This window comes from Hemitrygon akajei, chromosome 11 (assembly GCF_048418815.1).
Source record: "Hemitrygon akajei chromosome 11, sHemAka1.3, whole genome shotgun sequence".
In the NCBI taxonomy this organism is placed as follows: Eukaryota; Metazoa; Chordata; class Chondrichthyes; order Myliobatiformes; family Dasyatidae; genus Hemitrygon; species Hemitrygon akajei.
This window is the reverse complement of record NC_133134.1, coordinates 20968792-20994099: the sequence shown is the minus strand read 5'-3', so window position 1 is coordinate 20994099 and position 25308 is coordinate 20968792. Positions and strand designations below refer to the sequence as shown.

Sequence of the window (25308 nt, the reverse complement as noted above, 5' to 3'; positions counted from 1 at the left end):
CCTTTTAGAGTATCAAACTGTAAGCAAGCAAAAACTCTTATCTTTTCTGAGCATGATGTTTCCCCAGTCTTCCACATCCTGTGCTAAGCAGCATAACCAACTAAATGTGAACCTACTGTTAATCAATAGATTTGTGTTACTGAGCTACAATGACATTAACTCTTTAGCAGACTTGCAGTGACTAATAAGAAGGGAGTTCTAAGAACTTGTAGTTCCTTTGATGATAAGCATGTTGCACATTTAGAGACTGGATGATTATATGTTTAATCAGCTGAATTTTGCTCTTTCATCCAGTGAATCAGGGGCTTGGTCCTTTCACCCACTCTTAGCAAGAGCTCTGCCCTTTCAACCTGTTGCATCAGATACACTGTAGATACACCTACAGTCTTTAAAATCACAAAATACATACCACGGGAGACCATCCTGACCCACTCTGGTGTACCTATAAGAGAACACAGAACAAATATGTTTACTTAATTACTTTTAAGTCACTGGGAATGATGTTCTGGGATAAATTTATATATTTTTAAAAGTTTGGGTCCAAACTGGAAAGAATTCACGATAGCGAAGTCTGTCCTTTGGACTTCTGAATAAACTGCTACGTATTTAAACAAGTTGGCACTAATGGTTTCTACTCTGTGCATGTGAGTGATACCAAAAAGACACATTGCTCATTTGTAATGGTCCTGAGATGGAGGCAGAATCAGCAAGGCAAATTCTGAGACTATTTTAAATCACTTGTGGTGTTACAACTTGACCCAACACCAATGAGGCAAGGTGGTACATGTCCCATAATGATGGTATTTAACTTCCGGAGTAAATCAGTTATGTGAGTTTTGTGCCCATAGTGATTGCCTCTCAAAACAGGTAAGATATTAGTCAGTCGATATTTACAGAAGTGACTAGGCTATGAATGAAAGTGGTGTCTCAGGAAGACAGGGTGCAGAAGAAGGCATCTGGCATGCTGGCCTTCAACAGTTAGAGCTTTGAGTATAAGAGTTAGTATTTTATACTGAATTGTACAACGTGATACTAAGGCCACACTGGAATAACTGCGGTTTGAGTAAAGTTGGATTTCTTAGTGTATTTTTGGTTAGCTTGTTGTACGAAAAATGTTAACAAGCAATGAACAGTGAAAGGGAGATTGAAGGTAATGTTGCAAGGACTCAAAGGCCTGAGTTATGGGGAAAGATTGGGGCTTTACTCAGTGAAGCAGAGGAGATTGAAGTAGTAGTGTATTAAATCATGATGGATAGATAAGGTGAATGCACACTGTCTTTTCCCCAGCAAACGGGAATCAAAAACTAGACGGTGTAAGTTTTGAGGTAGAATAACAAACAGAATGCTAGATTAAATTTATTCATCAATGAAGTTCAAATCTTCCAGATGTCAAGCTGCATCGGAGATCCTGTGGTCTGGGCTATCTACAGTACCTTTCTGTAAGGCAACAGACTGGTTTTGTCCAGCTCTTGCTGTAAGGATCAACTTGGTAAATATGAAGTCTCAAAATGATGAGTGAGATAGCACCTAGCAGAGAGTAACGCAAAATTGAAGGGAACAGAAATAACAGAACTAGAAAAGGATTACTTTTATTTAGTTATGGATACAGCACGGTAACAGGTCCTTCAGGCCCAATTACACCCACGTGACCAATTAACCTACTAACCCATGTCTTTGCAGTGTGGGAGGAAATCCACACGGTCATGGAGAGAAGGTACAAACTCCTTACAGACAGTGGTGGAAATTGAACAAGGCTGCTGGGACTCTAAAGCGTTATGCTAACTGGTATGCTACCCTGTTGCCCCAATAAACATTTTCAAATATTTCAAAGTATGTTCATTTCCACTGAACCATGGGATCAGAAGCACAAACTGAAATCAAAAGCAGGTACCAGAAAGCATTACCTTACTCAGCATGTGATCATCACTTAAAGTGTTACCAAAAAAGGTAGTTAAAAACCAAATAATTTATTTAGGGCTCAGCACAGCAAACTCTGTACTGTGGAGATGGAAGTATTGATACACTCTGAAGGGGTAAATTTGAAGAGGAAGCAGAACATTTCAAAAATTCACCTACTTGCCACTGGTAATGTGGGCATTCTTTGTTAATTTCCTTTGTGCCTAAGATGGTGGAGGTGAGCCACTCTCTTGAGTCATCATTGTCTGTGTTGCAAACTTACTGATTGGTGATTCAGGATATAACAACATCAAAGGAAAGGCAAAGTGCTTCTACGTTGAAATAGTTGAAGGAAAACATGCAGGTAATGTTATTGCCGTTGTCTTGCTGCCTTGGTCTTAGAAGTTGCAGTTTTAGAAGGCATTGTCAAAATGGGTTTGGTTTATAATGCATCTTGCAAAGAATACAAACTGCAACCATGTTGCATGGTAGATGCACAAAGTGCCATTAGCTAGCTATATTGTCCTGGATAGCATCAGGTTTTCTGAGTTTTTCAGAAGTCTAGTGTCAGGCAAACGGTTGACGTGGCCTGCCCATTAAAAGCTGACTGAGAGTGGAATAAATGCCTCACTTTTAGGGGTGTTGGTCTGGGACAGGACAACTTATTCTGCTAGTAGAGGATATGAAAGATGTTCAGGAATTTTTCCACTGTTTTAAAGTGCTTGCTGTAGATAAGCTATGCTTCAAAAGCATACAGGAAGGCAGGATCATTGGTAGATCTGAAGCTTCATGTCAGGTTTGAGGTGTTGATCATAAACACTCTTTTCCTCAGATGACTAGAGGCTGTGTAGGTGAACTGGCCATGAAGGTGAATTCCATCATTACTCTTTATCGTCACTGATATTCTTTATTCGTTAAAACTGGACGCTGCTGGTAGGGCCAACATTTTTCGCTCATCCGTAATGCCCCAGAAGATGCTCATGTAGCCAAGATATTCATATGGCAGGTCTAGTTGAGCTTCTGGTCAGTGGTAACTTCAACAAAGTCAGTGGGAGACTTCAGGATAGTGATGTATTCCACTTGAAGGATAGAGATCTAGATTGCCTCGCTTTGGGAATGGTCATTTCCTGGAATCTCTGTGGCAGAAATATTACATACCAATGATCAGTCTGTATGTGAATGTTGTCTAGGTTTTGATGCATGCAAGTATGGACTGCATCATTTGCTGAGGAGTTGCAAATGGAATTAAACTATGTGTGAAGCCTAAGCCCACATCTGACCCTAAAGGTCGAAGGAAGATCATTGATAAAGCATCTGTAGATGGTTGGGCCCGCGCCACCGTCTGAGGAACCCCTGCAGTGATTGGCTGGGCTTGGAATGTGAATGTCTGACAACTATAACCGTCACCCTTTATGCAAGGAGTGCTTTCTTCCTGTCCACCGATGTGTGATAAGTTTGAACCTTGTTGTCATATCTCTGTAATACAGAACCGTGCCCTCAAATCTGTGATAAAGTACCAAACATCCTCTTAGATCTCAGTGATAAATGCGATAAGGTGCCCTGGCTTTCAGAAATAAATACCAAACTGTTATAGATCCTAAGATCACTGCTTGCATGCCATGAGGATGAAGATACAAGATGTAGATGAATCCCTGTCGGCAGCCAAGGGTAAGAAAGATGTTTCAGGTTATTGTGAGTTAAGGATCTGGGGGCCACTGCAGAAACCTGGCAGTAAAATAAATGGCCACCATGATCTTAGTGAGTGGCAGAGCTAGCATCTGGGGGGTGAACAACTGGCACCTGAATGTGACTGACTGGCACCTGCTTCTAGTTCTTTATCACCGATGCCACTCGCTGCAGTAACTCAGTAGCAGCACTCAACCTTAATATTCAACAGGTCCAAAGGAGCTCAAGTGCCAAGTCCTGAAGAAGGGTCTTGGTCCAAAACATCGACCGTTTATTCACTTCCCTAGATGCTGCCTGACCTGCTGAGTTCTTCCAGCATTGTGTGTGTGTTTCTTCAGTGTCAAGTTATTGGTCATTTGGAGCTGTGAACTTACAGTTAGTTGAAAATGCTTCAACTAGGTTTCCACAAACTGTTTATAAAGAGAAGTGAAAGAAACTTTGTTCTCCTGCATTTGGCTGGTGTGATACTCACACTTTACAGATAAAATTACCTTTTGTATTGAATCAGAATCAGATTTAGTATCACCAGCATATATCAGGAAATTTGTTAACTTAATCAGGCAAATTGCTTAACTATCATAACAGATCCTTTTTTGTCTAAATGCATTTCTCTTACTTGATACCTAACCGACTTAACTCCCTAATGCAGTGACCTGATTCTTCCGGTATGCTTCAGTGACCAATCATTCCCTGATCTCTGCCAAGGCAGCCAAATGGACCATGTAACATCAATGAAGCTAGTCACCCATCGTTTCTCCTACACAGTCCTTTGGCAGCAAGTATGCAAAAATGCAGCACAAAACCTCACACAAAGATTGGAAGTGCCAGGTTTCTTTTTCACTCTTTGGTGAGTGGGTGAAGGGGGTGCTTCTGGTTTGTAAAAAGGAAATAGGCCAGAGTTCTTGTTCACAAATATGAACCAAAAGCACCTTCCCAATGAGAAGTGCAACTGCAGGAAAGCTGGATGGAACAAAACCATCTATCTGTGATGATTGTCACAAATAATTAACTTTCATGCTCCATTAAATAAAAACAGCCACAACAAATAATCAGCGAATGATCATTAACTGCTGCGGGTGGGAGCGGGGGAGAAGGGAGAGAGCTGACCCACCAAGAAAATAGAGGAAGTAGAAATTTAAGTATTTGCTTTGAAGTATTTACAAAGCAGCCAATTCCTTCATAGCTTCCTTGACATTATACCGTTCAACAGTTCTGAAACCCATACCATTAATGTGAATTAGGTGTAAATAATTTAATTAGTTTGGCACAGTATTATGGGCCAAAGGACCCTTTCCTGTGCTGTACTTGTTTTATAAAAACGTATTGTCGAGCTGAAGTTGAATTTGTTTATAGAAAAAAAGCAGAGGAAGATAAAAGTTAGAAGAGTAGACCATTCAGCCCCTCATGCCTGCTCCACCATTCAACAAGAGCACAGCTGATTTTTGCAACAGTACTTTCCTGCACTAAACCCATATCCCCCAATGCAATAAAAAAAAAACTAGTATCTCTTCCTCAAATAGACTCAGTGACCAACATACCCTCTAATTTTTTTTTACAGCTCCGCGAACTAACCATTGATCTGTGCAGGAAGTTTTTACACAGTCTGAAAACTATGCAGCACTTTAATAAAACCTATAAAAGAAAATTCCAGTTGCAAAGCAACAAAGGCCATATGCAGGGGAAAATTTCAGTTACTGCGTGGCCGCAGACTCGCACAGATTAGAGGGAACGGTCTCAGTGACTGAGGTCCCACAGACTACTTGGGTAGAGAATCTCAAAGTCTCAGTTCTTTCTTAAATTAAACAACTTCTCATTTCTACCTCGATTGGCCAATCCCTTAGTTTATGACTGAGATCACTGCTTCTATATACAGTGGCATGCAAAAGTTCAAAATTTCTGTTACTGTGAATAGCTAAGCGAGTAAAAGATGACCCGATTTCCAAAAGGCACGAAGTTAAAGATGACACATTTCTTTAATATTTTAAGCAAGATTACTTTTTTATTTCCATCTTTTACAGTTTCAAAATAACAAAAAAGGAAAAGGGCCCGAAGCAATTGGGCACCCTGCATGGTCAGTACTTAGTAACACCCCTTTTGGCAAGTATCACAGCTTATAAATGCTTTTTGTAGCCAGCTAAGAGTCTTTCAATTCTTAGAATTTTGTGTTGTGTGTGTTCTATTTTAACTTCATCAGTCCACAGGACTTGTTTCCAAAATGCATCAGGCTTGTTCAGATGTAACTTTGCAAACTTCTGAATTTTGGCCGCAATAAGCAAAGGTATGTTTGAAGATAAAAGGGTGCAGAATTTCATGAAAAGAACACCTCTCCAACTGTTAAGCACGGGGGTGGATCGATCATGCTTTGGGCTTGTGTTGCAGCCAGTGGCACGGGGAACATTTCACTGGTAGAGGGAAGAATGAATTCAATTAAATACCAGCAAATTCTGGAAGCAAACATCACACCGTCTGTAAAAAAGCTGAAGATGAAAAGAGGATGGCTTCTACAACAGGATAATGATCCTAAACACACCTCAAAATCCACAATGGACTACCTCAAGAGGCGCAAGCTGAAGGTTTTGCCATGGCCCGCACAGTCCCCCGACCTAAACATCATCAAAGATCAGTGGATAGACCTCAAAAGAGCAGTGCATACAAGACACCCCAAGAATCTCACACAACTTTTGCAAGGAAGAATGGGTGAAAATCCCCTAAACAAAAATTGAAAGACTCTTAGCTGGCTCCAAAAAGCGATTATAAGCTGTGATACTTGCCAAAGGGGGTGTTACTAAGTACTGACTATGCAGGGTGCCCAAACTTTTGCTCGGGGCCCTTTTCCTTTTTTGTTATTTTGAAACTGTAAAAGATGGAAATAAAAAAGTAATCTTGCTTAAAATATTAAAGAAATGTGTCACCTTTAACTTTATGCCTTTTGGAAATCAGGTCATCTTTTACTCACTTAGCTATTCACAGTAACAGAAATTTTGACCAGGGACGCCCAAATTTTGCATGCTACTGTATGTCAGCCAAGGGAAACAGTATATTGGCATCTGTCCTGTCAAGCGCATGAGAATTTTATGGCCGTGAAATCACCTCTCATTCTACTAAATACAGGAGTGATTCCCAATCAGCTTATTCATTCCTCTGCCTCTTCAGGCAGAGCATTCCAATTGAGAGTGCTTCCTGAACTTCGGATTCTTGTCCATGAAATGACACTATTCTGATCAATTACCTCTGATCATTGATCCTCTCATTCAGAGGTTCCCAGCTTTTTTTATATTATGGACCAATACCATTAAGCAAGCGGTCTGTGGACCCCAGGTTGGGAACCCCTGCTGTAGTTAGATCATCAGAGATTCCACTGGGGAGGTCAAAACCTGGCGTCTAAAGGCCCGAGCCTGCGTCTGCTGGGGGTCTGACCTGAGATTAAAGGACTGCACATGTGCGTGACTGGGAGGGAGGAACGGAGCTTGTTTATTTTTGTTGTTGTTCATGTTTTGTGGCTTGTTGTGTTCTGTGTTGTTCTGCCGAGCATCGTGGGCATGTTGTGTTGGCGCTAGAATGTGTGGCGACATTTGCACCTCTGGTCTGCTGGTGGTTAACACATGACACATTTCACTGTTTGTTGTGATGTACAATAGACAAATATACTTGAGTCTTGAATTTTGAGATGTAATTGTTTTTCTTTATTCTTCAAAGCCTCTCATTATCTTGAAAACCTTTTTACATTGCTTTTAAGCAACTTTTTAAAAAGTAGAACATGTTTAACTTTTCCTACCTCTCAATCTCTTCCCTTCTAATATCCTCTTTGCACTTCATCTAAATCATATTCTTCTTTTCTGAAGAGTGCTGTCCAGATTTACTTAAAATACTCCAGCTGAAGCCAAATCTGTTTTTATAAATTTGTTTTTATATTCTGTATCTCACAGTATCGACATCAGGAAACATCTTATCCTCTTGCATTTAAGAAATTATACACATGAGCAAGGTGCTTCTGGTAAGATGGCAAAATGCTCGGTTACAGAGGCCTCTCAGGGTCCAAACAAAGGTGTAATTCTTCATCCTTTATCATTGCAAGACACTGCTGGTTATCAAGGATTTCAAGTACTGCAGGTCTACCCCACTAGCGAGTTGCTCGATAGTGGTGGAGCTGGACTTGTTGCTCACCCTGTTGTAGACTCGAGGAAGAACGTGTCAGAGGTGGTGCACAGACCAACAAACTGTGGAAATGATTGGTTTGGATGTTTTTACTGAGATTGCAAGATCCTGTTGGACATTGATAATGTCCAATTGAATATGAGTCCAATTCACTGGCTCATTGACGAGACTGTTGGCGAGTGAACTGCATGGCCTCTGTTATGGCACAGACAAGGCCCTATGCCTCAAGGTCTCCAAATTCAGCCGTCAGGGAAGGTGATGCCAGATCTGGTCATGTGCTGTTGGATTCTGTGCTGGGTTGAGGGCTGGCTCCTCTCTGCGGTAAAGCTCATCAAAAGACGAGCCTGACTGCATTCATCTGTGGCTGCACTTGTGTGAGATGAGGGGCTGCTGTGACCTTGTTCTAGCAGAGAAGTGGCTCCGTGACAACATCCATGCACCATCAATCTACAAGCCATTACACTCATAGACTTGGGATATATTATTATGTCTCCTAACAGTATGTTTTTCTGCTATTGTAATTATACATGTGCTATATGTGCTGTGTGCTTTGTGTGACTGTTGGTACTGTGTTTTGCACCTTGGCCTCAGAGGAACATTGTTTCACGTGGCAATATTCATGTGCATAGTCGAATGACAATTAAACGAACAAAGTGTCTTAGCTTAATTAAACTTCTCAAATATGCATCATTTCTAGCTTATGTTTCTTTCATTGTCATCTTTCTTGGAATAGAACTTCATCAGTCTTGCTGTTCCCCATTTCGCCACCCTGTCAATGTTGTCTTGAAGTCTATAATTACCCTCATCCACTTTGTAAAGTTTTGTTTCAACTACTATTTATATGGTTAATTGCCAAGTCCAAGTCTGTCCCTATATAAACATCTCAAAGGATTATGGTTTTACAAATGACTACTGAGATAATAAAAAACAAAAAACTTCCTCTCAGGAAGAAAAACATCCACATATCATCCAAACAATGTCAAATCTGTATCCATATTGATATCTACCCTTTAATCGCAGTGACTTCCTGTGTGACATTTTGTCAAATGTTATCTGAATCTACATACATCCTACATGTACCTCTTCACTACATTGATTGGCTTCTTTGCTATGCCATCATTGCATTCTAATCAGTCTAGCACGGTTTGCCTGTAACAAATCCCTGCTAATGCTCATGATTAACCCATGCCCTTTCTGACAAAGTTTTTTTTATCCCCTGTTGTGGTCTCACTAAATTCCCCATCAATGAAGTTAGGCTGACTGTCTATACTTCACACTCCTTTTCCTTGAAAACAATTATAATATTAACAATTCTCTAGCTTCTCACATTACTCCAATTCAATAGGAATTACAAGAATATACAGTGCCTCTACTATTTTGTATTTTGCTTCTGTACACAATGTGAATCAGATGACTCAGCAACTTTCAATGATGCTGACCTTTTAGAACTTCCCTTTATCTATTAATGTTCTTTCCCTAATGTCCTTTACATTCTCGTTTGCGAAAATACAAAACATGTTGAATCGAAGTCAAAGTAAATTTCCTATCAATGTATGTATACGTCAGCATATACTACCCTGAGATTCATATGCTTGCAGGCATTTACAAGAAAATAAAAAAATACAATAGAATTAATGAAAAGAAATCATCACAAAAACTGACAAAAAACAATGTGCAAAAGAAGACAAATTATGCAAATTAATATTGGGGAAATAAAAACTAAGAACATGAATTTGTAGAGTCTGTGAAAGTGAGTCTGTAAGTTTTGAAATCAGATCAGAGTTGAAGTGAGTGAAGTTCCCCACAGTGACTCAGGAGCCTGTTTCTGAACCTGGCGGTGTGGGACCTAAGGCTCCTATACCATTTGCTCAATGGAAGAGAGCCTGGCCCGGATGGTGGGGGTCCTTGAAGATGGACGCTGCTTTCTTGTGGCAGTGTTGCTCCTTTGACTGAGACTGACTGGGTTCAATCCACCACTTTCTGTTCCTGGACACCGGTGTTTCTATACCAGGCCATGATGTAACCCCTCAGGATACCCTCCATTGTGCATTTCTAGAAGGTTGTCAAAGTTTAAGATGACATGCTGAATTTACACAAACTTCTAGTAATGTAGAAGCAGTGTTGTGCCTTCCTTGTGATCACACTTACGTTCTGGTCCCAAGACAGATCCTCTGATGTGATAACACCAAGGAATTTAAAGTTACTGACGCTCCCCAATTCAATTCCCCTAATGAAGGCTGGGTGATGGACATCTGACTTCTTACTCCTGTAATTGATAATCAGCTCTTCGGTTTTGCTGACGTTGAGTGAAAGGTTGTTGTTGTGGCCCTATTGATCCAGATTTTTAATCTTTCCCCCTACATGTTGATTCATCACCACCTTTGATTCGATCAAGTTGATAAGGTTCAATTAACAAATCACCCACTACATTATTTCAGAAGCGTATCCACTTTGGGACACTTATGAATTCGTGATCAGTGCTAAATGAATGTAAGGGTTTCTTTTAGAGCAGAGGTTCTCAACCTCGCGTTTGCAGACCCCTTGGTTAATGGTATGCGTCCATGGCATAAAAAAGGGTTGGGAACACTTGTTTTAGAGCCTTTGTCTGCTCAATACAAACTATTACATCCTTGTCCAAGCATGCTAAAAGAGCTTCCCACAAAAATAAATTCACTTTTAATCAATTCACTCCTTTTGCTACACATCAACCCAAACTGTCCTAAGCCCAGTTACTGAATCTTCAGGGTAATTTAATAACATACCTAGAAAGTAAAAGTGGGTTGGGTTAGTTAAACTATTTTTTACAGTCACTTTTATTACAGTAAGGCACTGTTAAGGAAAGAAAGTGTTCAAAAGTCTAGCGCTATTTAATTAGCAATTACCAAGGTACCACTAGAATTTTTAAGGCTGTGAAGTTGAATCAATGTGGATTAGAATGTGTTCAACTGCTCACAACTATGAAAATTCATTCTTACCTGTTCACCTTCTACTCCCATCATTTTTGGAATTGATGGACCACAGATATCAACATCTAGAAGAGCAACCTGCCAACCAAAACATGCAGGGATGTAAATCATAAAGATATAAATCATAAAGATATAAACCATAAACATATAAATCATAGAATCTCCTAGAACTGAATTACCTTAACAATGCAGCATAGCTTGTTCCGTAGTTACAAGTACGTATAATTATATTATCGTTGGATAATTACGTCTAATTATATTATCGTTATGCAGGATGTGCTGGAATGCAGACAAATCAAAGTGAAAACTTTCCAATGTTTAACTCTCCTCCTCTCTCCCACTCAAATTGGGAACCGCTTAAAATCCTAGCTAGGATGTGTACCTGGGCTGTGATTTATTCAATGAAGAAAAACTAACCACAAAACATTTCCATGTAATTTGTCATTTCCACGCAGCTCAGCCTCAACTCTCAGGATAAGCCATGCATTAATTATTCACCGTCAATAATGATAGGTGTAAATTATCCCATTACTTTATAATTGTAAAGGAAAATGAGAAAAAAAATCTACCATTCTTCAAGAAGTCTACAAATCTTTCTGATAAAGAATTTGAACAACAGATGGCGCTGGCAACACCCAGGTGCCATGAGACATTTTACTTGAATTACTTGTCAAGAATCATAAAATGGGCTCCTTTTCCATTTTATGCAGGACATGTACAAACTAGGTTTGACACTGTCAAACTAGGTTTCAATCATTATACACAGCACCATTTTACAAGACAATCTCGTATGTCCCTGTTGAAAGCTCTTCTGTTTACTCTCATGGCTTGATAGTTAAAAGATAAGGAAACTCTTTAAAAAGTGAATTTTCCAGGTCAAATAAGGATATTTGGAGGTTATTAAAATGTCAATAGTGATCAGAATACGCCCTTCATTAACCCTGATTACAAAGCACTTAAATAAGCTTGCAACAGAAAGCCAGACACTTCCCTTCCAGTTGCTTTAGCCAACAGTCTTCTATAATTCTAGCCCAACAACCACTGATATTTCCAGCACGGTAACAGTCCTTTCCGACCCAGTGAGCCCAATTACACCTATGTGACCAATCTAGTAACCTTGGGATGTGGGAGGAGACTCCCCAGAGCAGCTGGAGGAAACAGGTGTGGTTGCAGGGAGAATGTACAGACAGCAGGGGGAATTGAACCCAGGCTGCTGGCGCTGTAATACTGGGGCATCTACAGCTCTGAACATCGAATCTCAATGGGGGAGAAGAGAAAAGAAAACAGACCAGGGCTCCTGCTTTTCCGTTCTAATGTGTGCACTAAAGGGTGTTGAGTGAGACTTATGTGGTTTGGACAACAGATGGCGCTAACTGCCTCAGGATAGTACAGACATTTTATTTGAATAGGCTTGTATGTAAAGAGACTGCCTGAAAAGTGTTCAAGTGATTCAAAGCTGTTCAAATTGCCCAAGGATTATATGTTTCAGGGTTCACCTAGCTGCAGCTGTTAATATATTTTTTCTCTCTCCCAGACCGATGGCAAGGGTTTTGTGTGAATTAAAAGCAGTTTCCTCCTGTCAAAACACAAGAACACTAAATAAACAAATAAAGATTAAAGACACCCACCAAAAATATTCCTATTTACGTGTTGTTACAGGACACCAGCAATATTACAGGTAGAAAGATAACACAGCTGAATAAAGGGTGTGTCATCCTTAAAACAAACAAAGCTGAGGGTTAAATTTGTTAACCTATATCCATGGCAACAAAATGGGAAGGAGTTTTTGCAGACAGTACTTTCTAATGAAATACTTCCCTCTTTCAGGCTTCAGTGATTCATTGTTTACTAAAAATGAACTAATAGGAGAAATTTTCAGCACCAGCATGACACACATTCTGATGACTAGTCAAGTGACAGTGATGCCACTCAGCCAACAAAGCCACACACACTACGCCAGTACGTGCTTTATTGAAGGAATGAGGAAACACCCTATTTTGGTCCTTCCTGCTCACTGATGCAAGGTTGCAAGACATGAAAAAGAATTTTTTTTTAAAATTGCGTTGAATAAACATTCTTCAAATTTCATGGCATCCAACTGAAACTAAACTCTAATTAATATTACATTATAACTGGGGTATTGGGTAAGAGGCAGAGGAATGAGATTGCAAGAAGAGTTGAGATTGTCAAGGTCATTTTCCTTGAAGAATTAGATTCAAATCCAGATTAATTTCAGAGAATGGTAGTTGCTTTCCTTTGGTCGTTGTTGTCAGGATCCTTCCTGTAGACCAGGGGTGTCAAACTCATTTTAGGTCACGGGCCGGATTGAGCAAAATGCAGCTTCATGCGGGCCGGATCAGTCGGACGCGTGCGAACGCAGCTTTCGTTGCCTCCGTTTTTTCAGCCTGCTCTCATGTGTCTCAGTCTCTGCTATAACTACAAAGTGTTTCACTTTACAAATTCCGTTTCTTATGAAGAAGACTGCTGAGCAAGACTGCCGAATAAACACTAAAATCCCTGAAAACCTGGTACCTGCATAAACTCAGCATTAGCCATATCATACGCCATAGGCGCTTCGATTACTGGGGCCAGCTTTAATAGTAATTAGATATTATCTCGCGGGCCAAAGATAATTCCACCGCGGGCCGGATTTGGCCCGCGGGCCTTGAGTTTGACATATATGCTGTAGACCAAGACAAAAGTCAACATCAAGATTTTGCCACATGCACGAGTTTGATGATAAATGTTGCTCTTGAGACAGCACCTCATTTCATTTCATCCTTTGGTGGGGAGCAATGTGCCAGTGACGTATTGGGCAGTGCCCACTACTCTCTACAGCTCATGTTCCTGCCCATTTGAATTGACATACCGGACCATGGTGCAACCAGTCAGGATACTTTCAACTGTAGAAGCTTGTTTGAGTGTTTAGTGACATGCCGGGCACTATCATAACTTTTTGAGAGCGAAAAGATGCTGGAATGCCTTCGTTATGATTGTGCCTGTGTGCTGGGCCCAGGACAGGAATTTGGAAGTGCTGTAGCCTGGTACACATTTGCCCTCCTTCCCTTCCTAAAGTCAACTATTAGTCTTTAGTTTTTGTTGTTGTTGCGGTGCCACTCAGCCAGGAGTCCTTTCTCACCCCTGTATGTGGGTCTTATTACCACCAGTGATTCATCCAACACCACCAGCTTCCAAAGTCCATGTTCAGATTTGTTTATCTTGAGAAGCAAGTCTCCTTTGATGTATCACAAGAATAGGAAAGAAGAATATTTAAAACTGAAAGCATTCAACATTTTGTTTTCTAGCTAACTTCAAGGTGCTCAATTAGTCAGTTTCCATCCACTTTTTGGTTCAATAGTTTTATCAGTCTAATGGTTTTCAAAACATAAAAACAAAATAAACAAAAATATTTTAATGAGCAACTAATAGATGTTTGTAGATTATTATACTGATAAAATAAGGTTAAAATTCTTTTTTTAAAAACTTTTTTTATTGTTTTCAAATAGTTACAGAATAAATGTGTATGAGAAAAAAAATGTGTTACCCAGCCCCCCCTCCCCCCTAACATCCCTATTAAAAAAAAAAGAGAAAAAAAAAGGAATGCCTGGATATTGGAGGGTCCCCACACGCTCCACGGAGTTCGTAATAACTTTAGTGTATGTATTTATTTCTTTCCCCAAGTAACCAATTATTTCATCTTCGGAGCACCTATATATTTAATCCTGTCTTTTGTAAATAAGGGCGCCAAATTTTCAAAAATGTTTCATATTTATCTCTTAAATTGTAAGTGATTTTTTCAAGTGGAATACAGCCATAAATTTTGTTCTTCCAACGATCTATACTTAGATATGTATCCGATTTCCAAGTCACTGCAATAGTTTTTTTGGCTACTGCCAATGCAATTTTTATAAATTCTTTCTGATATTTATTCAATCTGGATATCGGTTTTATCCCTTCAATATTACCTAGTAAAAGTAATATTGGGTTGTGTGGAAGTTGTATTCCAATAACTTGTTCCAGTAAAACTCTTAAATTTGTCCAAAAAGGTTGAATTTTAGAGCAAGACCAAGTAGAATGTAAAAAAGTACCAATTTCTTGGTTACATCGAAAACACTGATCAGATAGATTTGGGTTTAATTTGTTTATTTTTTGTGGTGTAATATATAGTTGATGTAAAAAATTGTATTGCACTAATCTTAATCGAACGTTTATTGTATTTGTCATACTCTCAAGACATAGTCTTGACCAGTTTTTTTCTTCAATTTTGATATTCAAATCACTTTTCCATTTTTGTCTTGACTTATGGACTCCTTGTTTAATTGCCTGTTTTTGAATCAAATTATACATACAAGAGATAAATTTTTTAATCTTTCCTTTTTGAATTAAAGTTTCTATTTCATTGGGTTTCGGTAGTAACATTGTTTGACCTAGCTTTTCTCTTAAATAAGCCCTTAGTTGAAAGTAACAAAAAAGAGTGTTGTTTGATACTTTATATTTATTCTTTAATTGATCAAATGACATTAATATACCTCCTTCAAAACAATCTCCTATATATCTAATCCCTTTTTGAAACCAATTATATAAAAGTTGATTATCCATTGTAAAAGGAATAAGTCTATTTTGGATTAAAGATCTCTTTGCTAATAAGGATTTCTTTGTCTCATCGTCAACATTTATCTTATTCCATAAATCAATCAAATGTTTTAATATAGGAGATTCTTTCTTTTCCCGTATCCATTTAGATTCCCATTTATATATAAAGTCTTCTGGTATATTTTCTCCTATTTTATCTAGTTCTATTCTGATCCATGCCGGTTTGTCTTTCTCAAAAAAGGATGCAATAAATCTAAGTTGATTTGCTTTATAATAATTCTTAAAATTTGGAAGTTGTAACCCTCCTAGCTCAAATTTCCATGTCAATTTTTCCAACGATATTCTTGACATCTTACCTTTCCAAAGAAACTTCCTCACATATTTATTCAGCTCTTGAAAAAACTTCTGGGGTAATTGTATTGGTAGTGATTGAAATAAGTATTGTAATCTAGGGAATATATTCATTTTTATGGTATTTACTCTACCTACTAATGTTATTGGTAATACCATCCATTTATCAAGATCTTCTTGAATTTTTTTCAATAGTGGTAAATAATTTAATTTGTATATGTTCTTTATATCATTATCAACTCTTATACCTAAATATTTTATACCATTTGCCGGCCATCTAAATTGGGTTATTAATCGACATTGATTATAGTCTCCTTTAGTAAGAGGTAAAATTTCACTTTTATCCCAATTTATTTTGTAACCTGATACTTTCCCATATTCTTCTAATCTATAGGATAATTTACGCAACGATTGCAATGGGTTTGTTAGATAAAGTAGAACATCATCAGCAAATAAGTTAATCTTGTATTCTTCCTGGTTAACTCTAAAACCCTTAATATCTGGGTCCATTCTGATCAATTCAGCTAATGGCTCTATCGCCAACACAAATAAAGCAGGTGATAATGGACAACCTTGCCTAGTTGACCTTGTTAACTGAAATGGTGTTGAAATTTGACCATTTGTCACTACTTTAGCTTTGGGATTAGTATTTAAGGTTTTAATCCATTTTATAAAAGATACTCCTAATCCGTATTTTTCCAATACCTTAAATAAAAAATCCCACTCCAATCTATCAAATGCTTTTTCTGCATCTAAAGCAACTGCCACGCTCATTTCGTCCCTCTTCTGTGCTAAATGAATTATACTAAATAAGCGAGTTACATTATCTGCTGATTGTCTATTTTTAATAAATCCTGTTTGATCCATATGTACTAATTTTGGTAAGCATTTAGATAATCTATTAGATAAGATTTTTGCTATTATTTTATAATCAGTATTTAATAAAGAAATCGGTCTATATGATGATGGCTTTAAAGGATCTCTATCTTTTTTTGGCAATACTATTAAAATGGCTGTCGAAAAGGATTCTGGAAGTTTATGCGTTCTTTCCGCTTGGCGTATTAACTCCATAAGAGGAGGAATTAATAAATCTTTAAACTTTTTATAGAATTCAGGCGGAAAACCATCTTCTCCTGGAGATTTATTACTTTGAAGTGATCCTAGGGCTTCTTCGACCTCTTTCAATGTAAAAGGCATATCTAATCCCTTCTGTTCTTCCGTATTTAATTTTGGAAGAGTTATTTGTGATAGAAACCTTTCTATCTTGACATTGTCATTTTGTGATTCTGATTTGTACAACTCAGAGTAAAAATTCTTAAAAGCTTCATTAATTTCTAAAGGTTTATAAGTAATTTTATTTACTCTTGTTCGAATGCCATTTATTGTTTTAGAAGTCTGGTCTGTTTTTAGCTGCCATGCAAGAACTTTATGTGATCTTTCACCTAGTTCATAATATCTTTGTTTAGTTCTCATAATTGCTTTTTCCATTCGATATGTTTGGAGCGTATTATATTGTAACTTCTTGTTAATAAGTTGTCTTCGTTTTTCTTCTGTCATATTTCTTTGGGATTCTTTTTCTAATTTTGTAATCTCTTTTTCCAATTGATCTATTTCTATCATATATTCCTTCTTAATTTTAGAAGTATAACTTATTATCTGACCTCTCAAGTATGCCTTCATTGCTTCCCACACTATAAAATTTATCATCAACTGAATGTGAATTTATATCTAAAAAGAACTGAATCTGTTTTTTCATAAAATCACAAAAGTCTTGACGTTTTAATAATATTGAATTAAATCTCCACCTATAAACTGATTCCTCTTTATCTATCATTATCATTGTCATTATTAAAGGAGAATGATCTGACAATATTCTTACTTTATATTCCACATTTTTCACTCTATCTTGAATATTTGTTGATAATAGGAAAAAGTCTATCCTTGAATATGTTTTATGTCTATTTGAATAAAAAGGTTAAAATTCTTAATCACATTTAATTCCACTGTATGCTTTGCAGCTGTCAAAAGAGTGAAAATTCTTCTATTCTAAATTCCATGAAAGCAGTTGTGACTGAACTAGACCCCACCTTCATCTCACTCAATTAAACGTCTTTGGAACAAATGTAAACAATTTATAGAATAGTAGATTTAGAGATCCCTTTCCACTCAATTCTTTGAATTTGGTCTAAATTTTGATACCATCAATGTGCCAGTTATGTTTTCCCCACAGAACTCCTGCTCACTGGATTTTTTTTTTGTTTTTCGCACCATTCTCTGTAAACTCTACAGACTGTTGTGTGAAAATCTCAGATCAGAAGTTTCTGAGACACTCACACCACACCGTCTGGCACCAACAATCATTTCATGGTCAAAGTCACTTAGATCACTTTTCTTCCCCATTCTGACGTTTGGTCTGAACAGCAACTGAAACTCTTGACCGCGTCTGTATGCTTTTATGTATGAGGTGCTGCCACATGATTGGCTGATTGGATACTTGTATTAACAGGTAGGTGTATCTAATAAAGTGGTCACTGAGTGTATATTATCATGTTCTATGACATACATTACTATAAACTTCAGCAGGTGCCACCCTTTTCATATTTATAATATAAAAGCACTCTGCACACTACAAATACAAGTATTGTTGAAGTTAGCATGCCAAAATAAATGGGAGAACAGCAACATAAAGTGCAGGTTTAGTTTTGGTGAAAGGTATATTTAACTCCTCTCCCTAGAATCATCTGTTAAGATGCAACACAAAATCTGGCATCAGATGATGATTGTTAAAAGTAATCAAAACATGTACCATTTATAAGTTATCAATAAAATACTTTGTGTCAAGTAAAATTAGCATTATATGAAATATAACCAGGTTACATTGGTTAAGAAAAGGAAACTGTTTTTCTGTATGACTACTGAATAAAATATTTTAAAAGACCATCACAGTGACACAACTTACTTCAAACTGCGTACTTTGCATCAACTGTATGTTATAATAATTAAAGGGTATAAGTGTACATATATCTAACTTTCTAGTTCTGGAACTTGGTCCCAAATTTGCTTTAAGAGCCTCTACTTTCTTAGAGGTTTCCACAAGTTTGGCTTGTCATCTGAAACTTCTATAGATGTATCACATCTGGCATGGAAACACCAATACCCATGAACGGAAAAGCTTACTAAAAGTAGTGGATATAGACCATGCCATCACACGAAAAGCTCTCCCTACCACTGAGTACATGAAAGGAGCAGTGCTACAAGAAAGCAGCATCCATCATCAAGTACCTCCACCATCCAGGTCATTTTCTCTTCTCATTGTCACCATCAAAGGACATACAGTCACCTTTAGTCCCCAAACCACTAGGCTCGGGAATGGTTATCACCCCTCAACCATCAGGCTCCCGAACCAATGTAGATAACTTCATTCACCCCAACACTGAACTGATTCCACAACTGATGGACTCACTTTCAAGGACTCTACAACTCATGTTCTCAATAATATTTATTGCTTATTTATTATCATTTTTTGTACTTGCACAGTTTGCCTTCTTTTGCACATTAGTTGTATGCGTGGAGTTTGAATCGACGGTGAATTCCAACAAGAAAATAAATCTCAGTGTATTTAGTATACAGTGACATATATGTACTTTGATAATAAATTTGAACTTTAAACATTAAATGTGTTAGCCCTTTCTGCAGATTTCAAGATTCCTCCCTAAAAATGAAACTACAGAAACAAAATTTCATTTCTCCAATCCAAAGAACTTCTCTCAGATGACCAGATATCCAGGAGTTTGAGAACCTCTGTATTCTTTCTGGACATCAATAAGATTGAAAGAGTACAGAGAAAATTTACAAGGATGCTGCCAGGAATTGAGGACCTGAGTTATAAGAAAAGGTTGAATAGGTTAGGTCTTTATTCTCTGGAGCATAGGAGAAGGAGGGGAGATTTGATAGTGGTATACAAAATTATGAGGGGTATAGATAGGGTAAACGCAAAGACTTTTTTCACTGAAGTTGGGTGAGACTAGAATCTGAGGTTAAGGGTAAAAAGCGGAATTTTTAAGGGGAACCTGTGGGGGAGCTTCTTCACTAAGATAATGCAACTGTAGATTGAGATGCTAGTGGACATGGCAGATGAGGGTTATTTGCAACTTTTAAGAGAAGTTTAGATAAGTACGCGGATAGGTGGAGTATGGAGAGCTGTGGTCCAGGTGCAGATCAATGGGATTAGGCAAAATAACAGCTCCACACACTCGATGGTCTGAAGGGTCTGTTTCTGTGCTCTAGTGCTCTATGACTGAAGAGAAGCATTAGCCCACATCTTCCACCCTGATGATCCCTGACGTTTGTCAATTTTAAGATTATAGACAAGTAAGATAACAAAAGCATGAACAAAAATGAAACAGGGTCCCAAACTTGTTACTGTTTAGGAGTGCTTGTTGCTCTGATCAGAAATAGATTTCTGCTTTCGGGTTAAAACTGGAAGCACACTGCCAAATTATTTCTGACCTTGGATATTTTCAAAGCATATCATCCTCACCCACCCTGTCACTAAGTAAATAACAACTCAAAATGAATCACCATTACACATGGAATAAATGACTCTGATTTTGATTGGGGTTACACAAATTAATTTCATTCCATTCTGATGATCAGGTTTATGGCTGAACCTAATGTACCTGCAATTTCCGACCATGGATTCAAATACAGATTAGTACTGGCCAAATTATAATTTTACTACTTCTGGTTTAACACATTTCTTAAATTCTATCCATTTTGAAAAAAAAGCAACAGGAGAATCTTGTGCACAGAAACTTCTAAGTGGTTTGTTCCATCTACCAATTGCTTAAGTGAAATATATGACAAAAGGTCTGTGCCTTCTACCTTATCATGCAGGGAAATAACTTGTAATCATTTTCATTTAAGCTTTTCATAATTTTATATTGATCGGATATAGATGGCAGCATTCTAACAACTACGCCTTTATGTTAAGTGACACGAGAAATATGATACCTTTATTTGATATGTACCACTAGCCATTTCTGATATGATCTCTATCAGCAATTAAGGATTATATTTTAGAACCAGATTACTTAAACAACTCCATTTTGATCACCTTCATTAGTGAGCTTGCTGGATCATACTGGACAGTTCCATTTATGACAGTATCTCATAAATTAAGGCAATCTTAGTTTATCACATAAATGTGGCTTTAAGTTTATTTAATCAAGCATCATATTCCTTAAGGGTGAAGCTAAGGTCAGAAGTATCAGTATTCCAGTGGAGTAAAGGAAATTACAAAGGTACGAGAGGGGATTGGCCAAAGGTGACTGGATGAGGACACTAGCAGGATGATGGCAGAATAGCAATGGCAGGAGTTTCTGGAAGCAATTTGGAAGGCACAGGATAGATACATCCCAATGAGGAAGCAATATTCTAAAAGGGAGGATGAGGCAACTGTGGCTGACAAAGGAAGTCAAGAACAGCATAAAAGCAAAAGAGATTACATATAATACAGCAATTATTAATGAGAAGTTAGGGGATTGTGAACCTTGGGAAAAACAAAACAACAAACGGCAACCAAAAAATCCATCTGGAGATAAAAACATGAAGCGACCCAATAATATCAAAGACAATCCCAAAAGTTTTTTTTTTCAGATACAGGTATATAAAGAGTAAAACACTGGAAAATGACATGGGGAGGTAGTAATGGGGGAGGGGCAAAAAAATGGCAGACAAACTTAACAATTATTTTGCTTCAGTTTTCATTGTAGAAAACACTAACAGTATGCTAGCAGTTCAAGAGTCAGGGGCTAGAAGTGAGTGCAGTTGCTATTAATAAGGGGAAGGTGCTTGGGAAGCTGAAAGACCTGAATGTAGACAAGTCATTTGGATCAGAGGGACTTCATGCCAGATTTTTGAAAGAGATAGCTGAAGAAATTGGGGAGGCATTAGTAAAGATCTTTCCAGAATCACTAGAAAATTGTAAATGTCAATCTTTAAGAAGGGAAGTAGGCAGAAGAAAGGAAATTACAGGACATTTTAGCTTGACTTCAGTGGTTGGGAAGATGTTGGAGTCCATTATTAAGGAAGTAGTTTTGGCGTACTTGGAGACGCATATAAAGTAGGCCGTAGTCAGCATGGTTTGCTTAAAGGAAAAATCAGAATAGAGAGATGTCCATTTAGAACAGAGATGAGGATGGTAAATCTGCAGAATTCATTTCCACTTATGGCTGTGGAGGCCAAGTCATTGGGTATATTTAAAATGAGTTGATAGGTTCTTGATTAATCAGGGCATCAAAGGTTACAAGGAGAAGGCAGGAAATGGGATAGAGATAGTCAGCCAAGATTGAATGGAGTACCAGACTCATAGGGCCTAATTCTGCTCCTACAGATGGCTTAAAAATCTGATGTTGTTAAGGGTCCTAAAGAGTTACTCACAGGAAATACCATAAATCCAAATACACTGGAGCACAAGATTGTTAAAATAAAGATAGCTAGTTCAAAGCTCATCCACTGATGGAAGTGGAAAGCTGAACAGAACTTTAGATCCAGAGTTGACTACACCCTTTTTTAAATTATTCACAGATGTAGAGAGGGGGCAGTAGTCTAGGAAGGTGACTAATCCAAGTCATGATGTGTAAGAGCTTTCAAAATCATATTATTTAAAGTTAACTTTGAAAGAGGAAAAAGTTAATATATACTATGCTACTGCAGATTCCCTTCAAACAAGTGTTAAGAACAGAATGACTTTTAACCAGTTTTATTTTTCTCTAATTCTGTTTACTATCCTTTCTATTTCAAACTGTTTGCATTTCCCCACCTAACAAAACACAATGCAATCCATCTCCCAACAGGGAGACAACGTTTTCCTCAGACCTCGCTCAAGCGTCACTTCACAAACATCTTCCTTATTCTAAAAGCTGGATCCCAAAAGCTACAATCTTTTCTTGAAAAAACAGAATGTGCTATGCTGGAAACATATGCACGAGTCTCAATTGAAATCAGCCTGTGTCTTTGGTTAAAGCCTTTAACAGCACAATGCCCTGAGCCACCTAGAGCTAACAGGTCACTTAAGGCAAAATATACCAAATGATGGAAATATGGAATTAAAAACACCATACACTAGAAATACCAAGCAGGCCAGGTAATCTCTTCAGAGAGAGCGCTAACATTTCAGGCTGATGGTTTTTCACATTCTGGTATGTAGATCCAGTTCTTACTGAAGGCTATTGATTGAAAATATTACTTGTTTCTCTAGCCACAGATGCTATCTCCACTGAGAAATGTCTCGTTGGCCAATGTAAATTTCTGCTTGGCAATTGTTCCATTTTCTTTTATCTGCAGGGGTCCTTAGCAGTTAATACTGAAAAATAGTTTTATAGTCTGCAACCACTAAAGACAGAAAAATTATTATAAAACTACTTAGTTTTACAACTTAAAATTTGGAGCTGTACCATGCCCTCGAGTCTAGGCCCAGAGGGCAGACTCAGAATACGGGGACGGGACTTAGAACAGAGATGAGGAGGAATTTCTTTAGCCAGAGAGTGGTGAATCTATGAAATGCATTGCTATAGACAGCTGTGAAGGCCAAGTCATTGGGCATAGTTAAAGCAGAGGTTGATAGGCTCTTGATTTGTAGCAGTGTCAAAGGCAGGAGAATGGTATTGTGAGGAATAATAAATCAGCCATGACAGAATGGAGTAGCAGACTCGAAAGGACAAATGGCTTAATGCTGCTCCTATGTCTTATGGTCACATGGCAAAATATTGGCCTATTGATTGCTGAGTTACACATCATGAAACAGATTATTTAAGAAAACCTGATCCTTTCTATTTTTGCAAAGCAAGAACAGTTGTCCCTTGGTATCTGCGGGGGAATGGTTCCAGGACCCCCCACGGATACTAAAATCCGTGGATGCTCAAGTCCCTTATATAAAATGGCGTAGTATTTGCATATAACCTACGTACATCCTCCTGTATACTTTATAAATCATTTCTGAATTATTTATAATACCTAATACAATATAAATGCTATGTAAATAGTTGTTATACTGTATTGTTTAGGGAATAATGCCAAGAAAAAAAAGTCTGTATATGTTCAGTACAGACACAACCATCGCAGCTCTTCTGGAACACTGACGCTGCCTCGGCATCAGCCTATGACGATTCTCCTGTGATCTTTAAGTTCTTGACGCTATAGCGCTTTACATAGCTAGCCAGCCATCCCTTACTAATCTTAAACTCCTTGCTCTCACTCACAACACAAGTACCGAATGAACAAGACGCGAGTCGAACAATGCTCAAACAACGAGTGCTGGAGAGAGACTGAGGATCTGTGAAATGGCGGGAGGCTACAGCAGGGTATGCCTACACATCACTTCATTCCCGTGGATTCAGTGTAGTGCTCGGCATGTGGCAAATTCAAGATTTCCTATTTGGAACTTCCTGGAATTTTTTTTCGAATATTTTCGATCCGTGGATGCAGAACCTGCGGATACGGAGGGCCGACTGTAACTGTAAAGGCAAGCTGACAGCAACATTATAGTAGCTGATTAACATCAATTAATGACACAGCAAATCTCTGTATTAGTAAGGAAGTAATAAGAGGATATAAATTATAACAATACAGGGTTGGGGAAATACAATGTTGATATTTGTAAGGTAAATCATATTTGAAAAATCTATAGCTTGTTTTCCTAACTACAAGAATAAATGAGAAGGAATAAGTGGATGTTGTGTATTAGAGGCCTTCAAATGGTGTCTACAAGAATTATTAGACAAAATTGCAGCCCACAACATTGATGATCTCTCTCTTCGATGAGCTGCGAACCCTGGCTGACAAGCCCCATCTGGCTGAAGTGACTGGTTTTAAGGCACCAGAAACCTGCCTCTGCCCCTTGTCAGTAGAAACAGTTCCACTGGGCTTAGTAGCTAAGCCACATGTCAAGACCAGGAGCTGGATTTGGTTATAAGAGGCTTTTTAATTTGCATGCCATTGGGAACATTTAATAGGTAGTGGGAACTTATCTCCACTACTATCCCCAGTTATAACAACCTTAAGAAAAGGTGGAAGCAAGGATTATATTTCCCCTGGCTGCATTGTCTAGAACCAACACTCACTCTCAAAATAGAGTTCAGCCATTCTGGAAAGGACAAGAAAGGAATTTCTTTCATCAACAGTTTTGGAATCTCTGGGATTCCCTGCCCAAGAGGACGGACAGACAATGCTCAAATCAGGGATCAACAGATTTTTTAAGGACATAAAGACTTATGGAGTTAATGTAAGAAGGTGGCATGGAGGTAAAAGATCAGCTTTCATCTTATTGTATGGTGCAGTTGGTATGAGGAGCTATGTGGCCAAATCCAGCTTCTTCTAATGTTCTGTCAACAGGACCAGGTGAACACCAGCTTTAATGGGTTGTAAAGACAGAGCAATCTACAGCAAAAAGAGTTACTCAGAGCTGAAAATTAGAAATAAGAGGTAACAGATAAGACTAGACTAAGAAAGAGTAAAAAGAAAAGTAAGGACATTTTAAAATGGTGAAACCTCCAAAAACAATTTATTCCCTACAGGATATTGTAACATTATATTTTGTTTGTAGAGTTTCAAAATCAAATGGTATGTGGAGTCATGAATTAAGCTGGTAACAGTGACTCTG

General features: G+C 38.1%; 2 protein-coding genes across 2 annotated transcripts in view; one reads left to right on the top strand and one right to left on the bottom strand.

Annotated features, from left to right (window-relative positions):
- The window catches only part of LOC140735369 (tektin-3-like), a 116844-nt gene that overhangs the window by 2619 nt on the left and 88917 nt on the right, over positions 1–25308 (top strand). The window lies entirely within an intron of this gene.
- nubp1 (nucleotide binding protein 1 (MinD homolog, E. coli)) overlaps positions 1–25308 on the bottom strand; it is a 55692-nt gene that overhangs the window by 15504 nt on the left and 14880 nt on the right. Inside the window, exons 4-5 of the mRNA XM_073060346.1 lie at positions 10713–10781; positions 410–442 (exon numbers count right to left, since the gene is read on the bottom strand). Of these exons, the coding sequence (XP_072916447.1) occupies positions 410–442; positions 10713–10781 (102 nt within the window). The remainder of the gene's footprint in view (positions 1–409; positions 443–10712; positions 10782–25308) is intronic.